This window comes from Macaca fascicularis, chromosome 6 (assembly GCF_037993035.2).
Source record: "Macaca fascicularis isolate 582-1 chromosome 6, T2T-MFA8v1.1".
Taxonomy (NCBI): domain Eukaryota; kingdom Metazoa; phylum Chordata; class Mammalia; order Primates; family Cercopithecidae; genus Macaca; species Macaca fascicularis.
The window spans coordinates 141263057-141278094 of record NC_088380.1 but is presented as its reverse complement, the minus strand read 5'-3'; the positions used below and the strand labels follow the sequence as shown (position 1 = coordinate 141278094).

Genomic DNA, 15038 nt, shown 5'->3' with positions numbered 1-15038 from the left:
TTTATTCCAGAAAGAATTAATTTTATGGAACAGTTTTCAAATATTTGAAAAGGAAATGGCTTGAAGTTTTTCAGAACTGTAGACAAGGATCTTTAAAGTGTGCTCTGAATAACAAGCAGGATAAAAAAATAAACTACAGGCCTGGCGCAGTGGCTCATGCCTGTAATCCCAGCACTTTGGGAGGCCGAGGCGGGCGGATCACCTGAGGTCGGGAGTTCGAGACCAGCCTGACCAACATGGAGAAACCCCGTCTCTACTAAAAATACAAAATTAGCCAGGTGTGGTGCCGCATGCCTGTAATCCCAGCCACTCGGGAGGCTGAGGCAGGAGAATTGCTTGAACCCAGGAGGCGGGGGTTGCGGTGAGCCCAGATCGTGCCATTGCACTCCAGCCTGGGCAACAAGAGTGAAACTCCGTCTCAAAAGAAAAATTAAAAAAAACAAAAAACCACCAAAAGAACCCAACAGTAACAAAACTATAGAACATTAAGGATGAAAGCCAAGACAGGTGGATCACTTGAGGCTAGGAGCTGGAGACCAGCCTGGTCAACATGGTGAAACCGTGTCTCTATTAAAAATTACAGGCATGCGCCACCATGCCCAGCTAATTTTGTATTTTTAGTAAAGACGGGGTTTCTCCATGTTGGTCAGGCTGGTCTCGAACTCCCAACCTCAGGTGATCCACCTGCCTCGGCCTCCCAAAGTGCTGGGATTACAGGCATGAGCCACGGCACCTGGCCAGTCATCTCATTACACAAGGGTACAGAAGACAATGGAGTAATATCTTAACATTATAAATGGAAAAATAACCTTTGATATAGAATTTCAAACCCAGCTATCCTTGAGGAGCAAGCATCAAGAATTCAGTTTATCGGCCGGGCGCGGTGGCTCAAGCCTGTAATCCCAGCACTTTGGGAGGCCGAGACGGGCGGATCACAAGGTCAGGAGATCGAGACCATCCTGGCTAACAAGGTGAAACCCCGTCTCTACTAAAAAATACAAAAAACTAGCCGGGCGCGGTGGCGGGCGCCTGTAGTCCCAACTACTCGGGAGGCTGAGGCAGGAGAATGGCGTGAACCCGGGAGGCGGAGCGTGCAGTGAGCTGAGATCCGGCCACTGCACTCCAGCCTGGGCGGCAGAGCGAGACTCCGTCTCAAAAAAAAAAAAAAAAAAGAATTCAGTTTATGGCCTCCCAGACATCTACTTAGGCTATTTAAAGAACCTTCAGCACTAGTTTTTCATTGACATAATTTGGATGCACAACATAGCATTACTTAGTAATTGGCAAGTTATTCATGTCACTTTTTACTTAAAGAGACAGGGTCTTGCTTTCTTGCCCTGGCTGGCATGCAGTGGTACAATCATGGTTCATTGCAGTTTCACACTCCTAGTCTCAAGGGATCCCCCCCGCCTCAGTCTCCTGAGTACCTGGGACTACAAGCGTGAGTCACCATGCCCCGCCACTTTTTTTTTTTTTTTTTTTTTTTTTTTTGAGACTGAGTCTCGCACTGTCACCCAGGCTGGAGTGCGGTGGCGTGATCTCGGCTCACTGCAACCTCTGCTTCCCAGGTTCAAGCAGTTCTCCTGCCTGAGCCTCCCAAGTAGCTGGGGTTACAGGTGCCCACCACCATGCCCAGCTAATTTTTTGTATTTTTAGTACTGACGGGGTTTCACTATGTTGGCCAGGCTGGTCTCAAACTCCTGGCCTTGTGATCCACCTGCCTTGGCCTCCCAAAGTGCTGGGATTGCAGGCGTGAGCCACCATGCCTGGCCTTTTTTTTTTTTTTGAGACAAGAGTCTCGCTATGTCGCCCAGGCTGGAGTACAGTGGCACAATCTCAGCTCCCTGCAACCTCTGCCTCTCGAATTCAAGCAATTCTCATGCCTCAGACTCTCAAGTAGTTAGGATTACAGGCACCCGGCACCATGCCCAGCTAATTTTTGTATTTTTAGTAGAAACATGGTTTCACCATGTTGGCCAGGGTGGTCTTGAACTCCTGACCTCAGGTGATCTGCCTGCCTCAGCCTCTCAAAGTTTTGGGATTACAGGAGTGAGCCACAGTGCCTGGCCCTTTTTTTTTTTTTTGAGGTGGAGTTTTGCTCTTGTTCCCCAAGCTAGCGTGCAGTGGCGCGATCTTGGCTCACTGCAACCTTGGCCAGGGTTCAAGTGATTCTCCTGCCTCAGTCTCCCGAGTAGCTGGGATTACAGGCACATGCCACCATGCCTGGCTAAGTTTTTGTATTTTTTGTAGAAATGGGGTTTCACCATGTTGGCCAGGCTGGTCTTGAACTCCTGACCTCAGATGATCCACCTGCCTTGGCCTCCCAAAATGCTCAGATTACAGCCGTTGAGCCACCACGCCCAGCCTACTTTTAAAAACTATTTTGTAGAGACAAGGTTTCGCCATCTGGCCCAGACAGTTCTTCAACTCCAGGCCTCAAGCGATCTTTACACCTGGGCCTCCCAAACTGCTGGGATTACAGGTGTGGGCCACCGTACCAGGCTCATATCACTTTAGATAACTAGTCACTATATATAAGCTCTTTCAATTAACTTTATTGAATAACCAAGTTGATAAGTTAGCACAGATCAAACGATTGTTTGCATGGGTTACAAGTGACTTTTTTTTTACAGGAATAAAACAGTGAAAATTACAAACTGTAAAAAGGAAGACAAATCTTGTCTCCAACATTTCAGAGAAGCAAGATTTAACACAGCACATTGAAGATCAATACATATTTGAATTTGAGAACAAGAATTTAATATTACAATATTATACACTACTTTACAAAATTAAAATTTCTATGTAAGGATTACATTTGTAATAGTTAACAAAATCTTGAAATCACATTTGGTGGTCCCCTAGATAATAGCTGTTATGCATCTTCGATTAGAAGAAATAAATCTTTATTCTAATTATTGCAAAACAGTCTATTAGACTCAATACATTACATTAAATTAAAAACTGAAAATATATGCAAACTAAAATAAATGGTACTGCTTGAGTGACTATTAGTATGTCAGACTTACAGAAATGTTATTTTAAAAATCCTAGAAATTAGAAAAATAGAGTACTTTTTATGGTAGAACTGCCATGCTCAGATTTAAATACCAAGATTGCCCTTGTCTGTTACATTAGTAGTTGTAGATCTGTAGAAAATTCAAGGATCTTTCATAATTTACAACTATGATTAAAAAAAATATGGCATAGTGTAAATATTAGTTGCTTTACATCAAAAGTAATACAAGATGATATGGCAGGTAGTGCCCTATCAGGGGAAAAAAAAAGAATCAAATTAAAAAACACATTCAACATTGCAAAAAATAATTGCTTTGTATCAGTATCTCCAAAGGCTCATTCATTCTCTCATTATGTGGAGAACAAATATTGTGAATCCTAACTAAAGTTATGTTTTTCATGACCTGTTATAAAATTATTCTGAATTGCACATGTTACACAGTATCTAAAATAATATTTAAAAGTAAATTTGTGAAATATACTAATAAAGCATGTGGTAATAACAAGAGTCATACCCACTTAGGGATGTAGTGAGAGGCACAAGGAAGATTATCCCTAAAAGCACAAATGTTTCCCTCTAGAAGATTCTTTACTACTATTAAGAAAGGACCTACAAATAACTCCACTTAAAATCACATTAAGAGGAACATTTTAGTTATTTTAAGAAACATCAGCATGTAACGACTGTTTATTTAAAAGAGGGGATAATATAATTTGCTACAATTTGAAAATTGCTTCTTAATAGATGAAGCCGCTTTCAAGAAAACTTCCAGTTCAATGTGCCACTTACACACTGCAAACCAACCTTAACACTGCTTAAGGGAGATATTTTCATAAAACACGATTATTTTGATCCAGCTGGCAAGCAGTAGTTGTATACTGTAGAGGGACTGCTTCTTCCCTATCCCAAACAACTCAGTTAAAGTCAGCTCATACTGATATAAACCTGAAAGTTACTATTTCATTGGTGATCATATAAGACCAAGATTGTAAACACATTTTCTAACCCATTAAAACAAAATAAAAAACCCAAAAATATTTTGATCAAGTATTATACATGAACATATTTAAGAAATTCATAAGACAAAATCAATCTGTGAAAACTGAGCCAAACTCTTAAACATACTATGTCACAGTACTTTAAATACACAAAATATAATTCACCTATTTGTAAACAAAATTCACTCAATAGTTTTGACTATAATATTTCTCTAGCTGAATCAAGAAAGCAGTCTCTTAAGGATTTTCAGAAATCAAGTTTCTTTCATAACTTTAATATGTTGGATCTGTGTAATCTTAATATCCACCAAATCAAACAGCAGCATTTATGCTTTAATAGGTTTTCATATTCAAGAATAAATATTTCTTATGAGTGACTTCCAATTTAACAAACTCTTTAGAAAAATGTTACTGATGTATTTGGATAGTACTTTAGAAACCTTTCACTTCTTCACCCTCATTTCACCAAAAACCCCCATTTTTATTACATACCCAGAGCAGAAATGCACCAAACAAAATCCACTTAAAGGATCAACATAATTAAAGTTTCTTAGCTCCCTATTATCATCATTGCCAGTCCCAATGTTTATGAAGACAGCTCAAACTCTTTTCACTACAGATTAAGACAGTATGTCCAAGTCTTCGTCGGGAAATCAAAAAACCACCTAATGATAGTTCTCACTTCAAATCAAAGTGACTTTGTTCTTCAAGTATAAAGAATACTGACAGATTTTAAAGCTTGAATGTGTTTCTTCATATCTTTCTCAAGCTATACTAGAATTAGTTTACTCTAGTTTTAGTCAACATGATGATCCTTTCCCTTCCTTAAAAAAGAAAAACAAAAAAACAGACAACATGTGGGGAATTAATTCTAGTTTTCCTACATTATATTTACTTCCCATTGTTTTTATTTTAAAAACATCACTACCAATGAATTTGTAACTTCCCTGCAACACAGTCTTGTGAGGTTTTAAATGTAGCAGCCAAAAATTCAGAGAAATATACATGTAGAACACAGAAATCTTTATTTTATAAAATGTACTTTGCCTCTGCAATATTGTCTTATTTTAATCCATAACAACTCAAACATAATTGGCAAGAAAAAAGTATCATATGTAGCTATATTCTGATTTGAAAAATACAGTATTTCAGAGTTGCATGTTTGATTCTCTGCTGTGGTCTTTTATTTGCTATAGGTTGTTGAAATCACAGTGAGAACATCTCAATCATCACATTAGTCCACAAACATAATAGAAAAAGAAGGTATTACACATTTCCAGGTATTCTGCACTACTGTGACGTTCCTTAGAAATAAGTCAAATTTCTTCATTCATTCATTTATTCACTTGTTGCTGTATATGCAACAGGAATTCATAATATGATAGTGCAGATTCTGTTCTGTCTTCTATCATGTTTTGAAGGAAGTTTGCTTTCATTGGACTCTCATCCCTTAGGAATAAAAGGCAAAAAATTTTAGATAAAATGTAGCAGTAAAATAAACAGACTTGTCAGAAGGCTTCTGATTTTCTCATAACCATAATAACATTTACTATATAAACAGTTACTTCTAGAGGCTTTCTCTGAGAATACTTGGTTGATTATGTAAATTTCAAGCTGTTTAAGGGAAAAGCTTATGGTGTATGATGGAATTAAGATAGTTGATCCAGAAATTCCACTTTATATCCAAAGGAATTGAAATCAGTATACCAAAGAGATGTCTGCACTTCCATGATCACTGCAGCATTAATCACAATAGCCAAGATATGGAAATAACTGAATGGATTTTTCTTTTTTTTTTTTTTTTGAGACGGAGTCTCGCTCTGTCACCCAGGGTGGAGTGCAGTGGCCGGATCTCAGCTCACTGCAAGCTCCGCCTCCTGGGTTCACGCCATTCTCCTGCCTCAGCCTCCCAAGGAGCTGGGACTACAGGCGCCCGCCACCTCACCTGGCTAATTTTTTGTATTTTTTTAGGAGAGACGGGGTTTCACCGTGTTAGCCAGCATGGTCTCGATCTCCTGACCTCGTGATCTGCCCGTCTCGGCCTCCCAAAGTGCTGGGATTACAGGCTTGAGCCACCACGCCTGGCCTGGATTTTTCAAATGTTGTATATATACACAACGGAATTCTACTGAGCCTTTCCTTTTTTTTTTTTTTTTTTTTTTGAGATGGAGTTTTGCTCTTGTTGCCCAGGCTGGAGTGCAGTGGCACGATCCTGGCTCACCGCAACCTCTGCCTCCTGGGTTCAAGCTATTTTCCTGCCTTAGCCTCCTGAGTAGCTGGGATTACAGGCATGTGCCACCACGCCAGGCTAATTTTGTATTTTTAGTAGAGACAGGGTTTCTCCATGTTGGTCAGGCTGGTCTCGAACTCCTGACCTCAGGTGATCCACCCGCCTCAGCCTCCCAAGGTGCTGGGATTACAGGCATGAGCCACCGCACCCGGCGACTTCTATTCAGCCTTTAAAAAACAGGAAATTCTGTCATTTGTGACATTATGCTGAGTGAAATAAACCAGGCACAGAGAGACAAATACGACACAATCTTACTTATGTGTGGAACCTAAAAAAGTTGAACTCATATAAGTAGAAAGTAGAATTATGGTTATTAGAGGTTAGGAGGCAGGAAGTGGGTGTGGAGAAGGAAAGAAGAGATATTAGTCAAAGGGTACAAAATTTCAGTTAGGATGAATAGATTCTGGTGATCTATTACACAGTATGACTATGGTTAATAATAACGTATTGTATATTTTCAAATAGGCAAAATTATGGATTTTAAATGTTCTCACCACAAGGAAACAATAATTGGCTGAGAAGATGAATATGTTAATTAGCCTAATTTGACCATTCCACAATGTATACATGTATCAAGAAATCAGTGTATCCCATAAATATATACACTTATTATTAGTCAATTAAAAATGAAAAAAGTTTAGTATTTCCAATAATTGGATATAAGGCATGATTTACTGCTATTTATTGAGAAGAATTCTTTTTCTTTCTTCTCCTTTTTTTTGCTATACTCTTGTCAGGTCGTGACAAGGCCAAACAAATTGTTTTACTACTAGCAAATGGAAAATTCAACTTACCTTATTACATAAAGTATTGGGAAAAATGGTCTCTGCTCTCTAAGCCAAGAGATGAAAGCTATTATTCTGGCAGATTCTGGTGTATCAAGTTCTGGAAGGTCTGTCTGTTAATCAAAACCAACAATATCCAATTACTTTAATTACATATCTAATGTATGGTCTATGGTACTTTTCAAATTTTTATTTTTTTAATTACTTTTTTTTTTCTTTTTTGAGACAAGGTCTCTGTCGCCAGGCTGGAGGGCAGTGGCATAATCATGGCTCACTGCAGTCTCAACCTCCAGGCTCCAGTGATCCTCCCACCTTAGCTCCTGAGTAGTTGGGACTACAGGGGCATGCCACCATACCTGGCTAATTTTTGTATTTCTTGTAGAGACAGGGTTTTGCCATGTTGCCCAGGCTGATTTCAAACTCCTGGGCTCAGGCAATACACCTGTCTCGGCCTCCCAAAGTGCTGGGATTACAGGAGTGAGCCACAGAACCCGGCCTACTTCTCACATTTAATTTATTTTTTGAGACAGGGTCTTGCTCTGTTGCCCAGGCTGAAGTGCACTGGTGTGATCATGGCTCACTGTAACCTCCACTGCCTCCCAAGGCTCAAGTGATTATCTCACCTCAGCCCCACCAAGTAGCTGGAATAAGAGGCATGTGCTACCTGCCAGCTAAATTTTGTATGTTTTAGTACTGAGCACCATGTTGTTCAGGCTGGTCTCGAACTTGGGCTTAAGCAGTCCGCCCACCTCGGCCTCCCAAATTGCTGGGATAATAGGTATGAGCCACCATGCCTGGCCTTGACTTTTAACATGTATATGAATCACCTGATCATCTTGTTGAACTACAGATAATAATTTAGGAGGTCTGGGGCAGGGGTGTGGTCCTGAGATTTTGCTTTCCTAAAAAATTCCTACAGTCATGCCAATGCAACTTGACTTGGGACCACAATTTTCTACGAATAATCTAGAATAGGAGTAGGCAAACTTTTTTTTTTTTTTTTTTGAGACGGAGTCTCGCTCTGTCACCCAGGCTGGAGTGCGGTGGCCGGATCTCAGCTCACTGCAAGCTCCGCCTCCCGGGTTCACGCCATTCTCCTGCCTCAGCCTCCCGAGTAGCTGGGACTACAGGCGCCCGCCACCTCGCCCGGCTAGTTTTTTTTGTATTTTTTAGTAGAGACGGGGTTTCACCGTGTTAGCCAGGATGGTCTCGATCTCCTGACCTCGTGATCCGCCCGTCTCGGCCTCCCAAAGTGCTGGGATTACAGGCGTGAGCCACCGCGCCCGGCCGGCAAACTTCTTAAAGATCATTTGGTTTCTGCTGCAACTACTTAACTTTGCCATTGTTTTTTATTTTTTGAGACAGAGTTTTGCACTTGTTGCCCAGGCTGGAGTGCAATGGCGCAATCTTGGCTCACCGCAACCTCTGCCTCCTGGATTCAAGCGATTCTCCTGAGTAGCTGGGATTACAGGTGTGTGCCACCATGCCTGACTACTTTTGTATTTTTAGTAGAGATGGGGGTTTCTCCATGCTGGTCAGGCTGGTCTCGAATGCCTGACCTCAGGTGATTCGCCCGCCTCGCCTTGAGACGGGGGTTTCTCCATGTTGGCCAGGCTGGTCTTGTACTCCCAACCTCAGGTGATTTGCCTGTCTCGGCCTCTTGAAGTCCTGAGATTATAGGTGTGAGCCACCATGCCTGGCCAACCTTGCCATTGCTACACCAAAGTAGCCATAAACAATACATAAGTGAACAGGCATGGATGTTCCAATAAAACCTTATTTACAAAAACAAGTAGCAGGTACCCCTTGGGCATAGTTTCTAAGCCCTCATCTAAAAAAACCTTTTAGTTCTTCCCTTCGTTTTAGCATGACATCCAGAATTAATTGATTCATTCAGGTATTATTAAAAATATAACAATTTCTTATTTACTCATACTTAAAATGCTTAGTCATCCAGTCCAGTAGTTCTGTTCAAGGCCTAAAGCCAGTGCTTATCGTAGCTATAATCCTGACATAGCTGTCTTTTATTTATTTATTTTTTGAGACAGGTTCTTTCTCTGTTGCCCAGGCTGGAGTGCAACGGTGCTATCACTGCTCACTCCAGCCTCAACCTCCCAGGTTCTAGCACTCCTCCCATCTCAGCCTCCTAAGTAGTTAAGACCACAATTGTGTGCCACCATGCCCAGCTATTTTAAAAATGTTTTGTAGTTATGGGGTCTCACTATGTTGCTTAGGGTGGTCTCAAACTCCAGGGCTCAAACTCACCTCAGCTTCCCAAAGTGCTGGAATTACAAGTGTGAGCCACCATGCCTGGCATTTTTTTTTTTTTTTTTGAGATGGAGTCTTGCTCTGTTTCCAGGCTGGAGTGCAGTGGTACAATCTTGGCTCACTGCAACGTCCACCTCCCGGGTTCAAGCAATTCTCCTGCCTCAACCTCCCAAGTAGCTGGGACTACAGGCATGCGCCACCACACCCAGCTAATTTTTGTATTTTTAGTAGAGACAGGGTTTCACCATGTTGGCCAGGATGGTCTCGATTTCTTGACCTCGTGATCAGCCCACCTTGGCCTCCCAAAGTGCTGGGATTACAGCGTGAGCTGCTGCGCCTGGCCTATCTGCCTTTTAAATACATAAATTCCCTAATGATTCTATGAATGGAGTGATAGAATCCACCAATATGAAAACCTATCAATAAACATTTTTGGTATGATTCTGTTATTATTTTCTGATATCAAAATAGGGGATATTCATGTTTTTGCCACCTTTGAAATGCCCTTTATAATCACTATAATAAAAGAGTCTTACCATAGGCTGTGGAATCGATGCATAGTTTTGAACTCCTAGAACTTGGCTGAGAAAATTCTGTGTACAATTTTTGCCAACCCAAAGCATCAGTACCTAGGGACAGGAATAAAATTATTTTGAGAAGTAGCATACATAAAGGTGAGTCTGTTGAGTGAATATATTTTATTTTTATTTTATATATATATATTTGTGAGATAGGGTCTTACTCTGTCACCCAGGCTGGAGTGCAATGGTGCAATCTCAGCTCACTGCAACCTCCGCCTCCTGGGTTCAAGCAATTTCCCACCTCAGCCTCCAGAGTAGCTGGAACTACAGGCATGTGCCACCATGCCCAGCTAATTTTTGTATTTTTAGTAGAGATGGGGTTTCGCCATGTTGGCCAGGCTAGTCTTGAACTCCTGACCTCAAGAGATCTGCCTGCCTCAGCCTCCCAAAGTGCTGGGATTACAGGTGTGACCCACCGCACCCAGCCTGAGTATATTTTAAAAGGTCAAAAAGGTAAATATATTTAGTGAGATTGTACAGCCTTTAACTGAATAGTAATTAGTATTTACCTGATGAGACATTTTATGCTTGGCATGAAACAAGGATATGGAGGGGGAAGGTGGCAGACAAATGTACTGTCATGAATCACTGAACACTGGGATACATGCTGAGAAACGTTTTGTTATGTGATTTCGTTGTGTGAACATCATAGAGTGTATTTACACAAGCCTTAATGGTATAGTCTACTGTATCTAGGCTACAAACCTCTATAGGTTGTTACTGAATACTGTAGGCAACTATAACACAATGCTAAGTATTTGTGGATCTAAACATAGGAAAGGTATAGTAAAAATATGGTAGAAGGGATAAACATTACACCTGTATAGGGCACTTACCACGAATGGAGCGCACAAAACTAAAAGTTGCTCTGGGTGAGTCAGTGAGTGGTGAGTGAATGTAAAGGCCTAGGACATTACTGGACACTGCTATAAACTTTACAAACACTGTACATTTAGGCTACACTAGATATATATATGAAATTTCTTTCTTCAATAATTAACCTTAGTTTACTATAACTTTTTTTTTTTTTTTTTGAGACAGAGTGTTGCTCTGTCGCCCAGGCTGGAGTGCAGTGGCGCGATCTCGGCTCACTGCAAGCTCCACCTCCCGGGTTCACGCCATTCTCCTGCCTCAGCCTCCTGAGTAGCTGGGACTACAGGCGCCCGCCACCACGCCTGGCTCATTTTTTATATTTTTAGTAGAGACGGGGTTTCACCGTGTTAGCCAGGATAGTCTCGATCTCCTGACCTTGTGATCTGCCCGCCTCGGCCTCCCAAAGTGCTGGGATTACAGGCTTGAGCCACCATACCCGGCCCAGTTTACTATAACTTTATGAACTTCTTTTAATTTTTTTTTTTGAGATGGAGTTTCACTCTTGTTGCCCAGGCTGGAGTGCAATGGCACAATCTTGGCTCACCACAACCTCTGCCTCCCAGGTTCAAGTGATTCTCCTGTCTCAGCCTCCCAAGTAGCTGGGATTACAGGCATGTACCACCACACCTGGCTAATTTTGTATTTTTAGTAGAGACAGGGTTTCTCCATGTTGGTCAGGCTGGTCTCAAACTCCCGACCTCAGGTGATCCGCCTGCCTTGGCCTCCCTAAGTGTTGGGATTATAGGTGTGGATCACCACACCCAGCCTCTTTTAGTTTTTTTTTCTTTTTTTTTTTTTTTTTGAGACAGGGCCTTGTTCTGATGCCCAGGCTGAAGTGCAGTGGTATGATCTCAGCTCACTGCAGCCTCAACCTCCTGGGCTCAGGTGATCTTCCCACCTCAGCCTCCCAAGTAGCTGGTATTAGAGGTGCACGTGACCACGCCTGGCTGATTTTTGTATTTTGAGTAGAGACGGAGTTTTGCCATGTTGCCCAGGCTGTTCTCAAATTCCTGGGCTCAAGCAATTGCTCTCCTCGGCCACTGAAAAGGCTGGGATTACAGGCGTGAGCCACTGGGCCCGGCCAACCTTTTTTTTTTGAGACTAGGTCTCACTTTGTTGCCCAGGCTGGAGTGCAGTGGTGTGATCTCAGCTTACTGCAGCCTCAGGCTCCCCAGCTCAGCCTTCTGAGTTGCTAAGACACAGCCTTGAGCCACCACGCCTGGCTAATATTTGTATTTTGAGTAGAGACAGGGTTTCACCATGTTGCCCAGGCTGGTCTCGAAGTCCTGACCTCAAGCAATCCGCCTGCCTTGGCATCCTAAAGTGCTGCAATTACAGGCATAAGCCGCCATGCTCGGTCAACTTCTTTTAATTTTTTTTTGAGTCTTTTGTAATAACACTTAGCTTAAAACACACATTGTACAGTTGCACAAAAATATTCTTTATATCCTTGTTCTATAAGCATTTTTCTATTAAAAAAAAAAGGTTTTTTTTTGAGACAGTCTTGCTCTGTTGCCCAGGCTAGAGTGCAGTGGTGCAATCTTGGCTCACTGCAACCTCTGCCTCCTGGGTTCAAGTGATTCTCCTGCCTCAGCCTCCCAAGTAGCTAGGATTACAGGCATACACCACCACACCTGGCTAATTTCTTTGTATTTTTAGTAGAGATTTTCACCATGTTGGTCAGGCTGGTCTTGAACTCCTGATCTCAAATGATCTGCCCGCCTCGGCCTCCCAAAGTGCTGGGATTATAGGTGTGAGCCACCATGCCCGGCCCTATGTTTAAAATTTTTTAAATTTTTTACTTTTTAAATTGTTTTGTTAAATACTGAAACACAAACACACATTAGCCTAGGCCTATACAGCGTCAAGATCATCAATCTCGCTGTCTTCCACCTCCACACCTTGTCACATTGGAAGGTCTTCAGGGGCAATAACATGCATAGAGCTGTCATCTCCTATGATAACAAGATCTTCTTTTAGAATATCTCCTCAAGGACCTGCCTGAGGTTAACTTTTTAAAAAGTTAAGTAGGAGTACATTCCAAAGCAATAATAAAAAAATATAGTATAGTAAATACTAAATGATAGGAATTCTTCAGCTCCATTATAAATCTTATGGGATCACCATCATATAAGCTGTGACTTACACATCATTAATCAGTGTATGACTGTATATAGGTTAAAATATGAAATCTGTTCAGGAAGAGATATTAAAGGGAATGAAACCAAATGCTAAATTAAAACAGTATAGTAGTCTGCAGTGAGGGTCAGGATAAGTCAAACTACTTACAGAGCCTGCATCCATGAGGAAAGCTCCATCTCTGCTAAGCTTCTCCACTGAAAGCTGAAGAATGGGGGGTTGAGGTATGGTTCTATCACTGATGTTGAGTGCTCCCTGAGAAATTAAGTAAAAGAGTAAAGGTTTTAAATATAGAAAATATGGAGTCACAATTAAATAACAACAAAAAATTAAATGAATGTTACCTCTACAAGTTTGGGCCTTGCTTAGGTAAATCAGAATTATTCATATTTAAATATAAAGAAGATGATGAAATAGTTATCATTTATTTTCAGTAGAGAAGGGGTTTCACCATGTTGGCCAGGCTGGTCTCAAACACCTGACTTTAGGTGATCCACCTGCCTCAGTCTCCCAAAGTGCTGGGATTACAGTTGTGATTTACCATGCCTGGCCGTTAACTTCTGATCTTAACCCTTGTTTCAAAAAAAGAATGCAATAGGCCACCACAGTGGCTCACCCCTGTAATTCTAGCACTTTGGGAGGCTGAGGCGGGTGGCTCACTTGAGGTTAGGAGTTTGAAACCAGCCTTACGAACATGGTGAAACCCCGTCTTTACTAAAAATACAAAATTAGCAAGATGTGGTGGTGCACGCCTGTAATCCCAGCTACTCGGGAGGCTGAGGCAGGAGAATTGCTTAAACCCAGAAGGCGGAGGCTGTGGTGAGCCAAGATCGCTCCATTGCACTCCAGCCTGGGCAACAAGTGCGAAACTCCATCTCAAAAAAAAAAGAAAAAAAAAGTTACCTCAAATTTCATAGGCAATTTTCTTTTATATATGTAAAATATCTTAAATTCTTTTTCTTTTTTTTTTTGGAGATGGAATCTTGCTCTGTTGTCACTCAGGCTGGAGTACGATGGCACGATCTCGGCTCACCACGACCTCTGCCTCCTGGGTTCAAGCAATTCTCCTGCCTCAGCCTCCCGAGTACCCGGGATTACAGGCATGCATCATCACGCCCAGCTAATTTTTGTATTTTTAGTAGAGACGGGGTTTCGCCATGTTGGTCAGGCTGGTCTTGAACTCCTGACCTCAGGTGATCCACTTGCCTCGGCCTCCCACAATGCTGGATTACAGGCATAAAGCCACCGCGCCTGGCCCACATAATAAATTCTTTAAATTTTCAAAGGTTTTTTTTTTTTTTTTTTTTTTAAGACGGAGTCTCACTCTGTCACCCAGGCTGGAGTGTAGTGGCATAATCTTGGCTCACTGCAACCTCTGCCTCCTGGGTTCAAGCAATTCTCTGCCTCAGCCTCCCGAGTAGCTGGGATTACAGGCACCCGCCACCATGGCGGGCTAATTTTTTTGTGTTTTGTATTTTTAGTAGAGACAGGGTTTCACCATCTTGTCCAGGCTAGTCTTGAACTCCTGACCTCAAGATCCACCCGCCTCGGCCTCCCAAAGTGCTGGGATCACAGGCATGAGCCACTGTGCCTGGCCTGAAACGTTTTTAACCGAAACATTATTTCCAAAATCTATATCTTAACTTGATCACAATTTTAGAAAGATTATGATTTAACATTTTCATTCTTGTGACTTTAATTCTGGTAAATTTCTACCAAAGGAAAACAATGTTACAATTTAGATAAATATTTTTTCTTTAATTCAAGGACACTGTTACATTGAACTGGGTGTTCAGATTTAATTTCACTCTCAGATCTAGATGTGCACTTGTTCCAGTCTGGAATGATTTCTGTAACAAAAAACCCCCATCCCCCAGAAAAGATATTTTAAAAATACACCTAGAAATTTTTTTTAAAAATACTTTAAGTTCTGATACACATGTGCAGAATGTGCAGATTTGATATATAGGTATACGTGTGCCATGGTGTTTTGCTGCACCCATCAACCTGTCATCTGGGTATTAAGCCCCGCATGCATTAGGTATTTGTACTAATGCTCTCCTTCCCCTTGTCCCCACTCCCTGA

General features: G+C 41.6%; 1 protein-coding gene across 2 annotated transcripts in view; it reads right to left on the bottom strand.

The window, feature by feature from the left end:
* Nucleotides 1-2535: 2535 nt before the first annotated feature.
* Nucleotides 2536-15038, bottom strand: part of SEC24A (SEC24 homolog A, COPII coat complex component) — a 78553-nt gene continuing 66050 nt past the window's right edge. For both annotated transcript variants that reach the window (XM_005557802.4, XM_045394238.2), the window contains 4 exons: nucleotides 13104-13208; nucleotides 9897-9989; nucleotides 7102-7205; nucleotides 2536-5466 (listed from right to left, as the gene is read on the bottom strand). In XM_005557802.4, coding sequence (XP_005557859.1) covers nucleotides 5352-5466; nucleotides 7102-7205; nucleotides 9897-9989; nucleotides 13104-13208 — 417 coding nt within the window. In that variant the 3' untranslated portion in view covers nucleotides 2536-5351. The remainder of the gene's footprint in view (nucleotides 5467-7101; nucleotides 7206-9896; nucleotides 9990-13103; nucleotides 13209-15038) is intronic.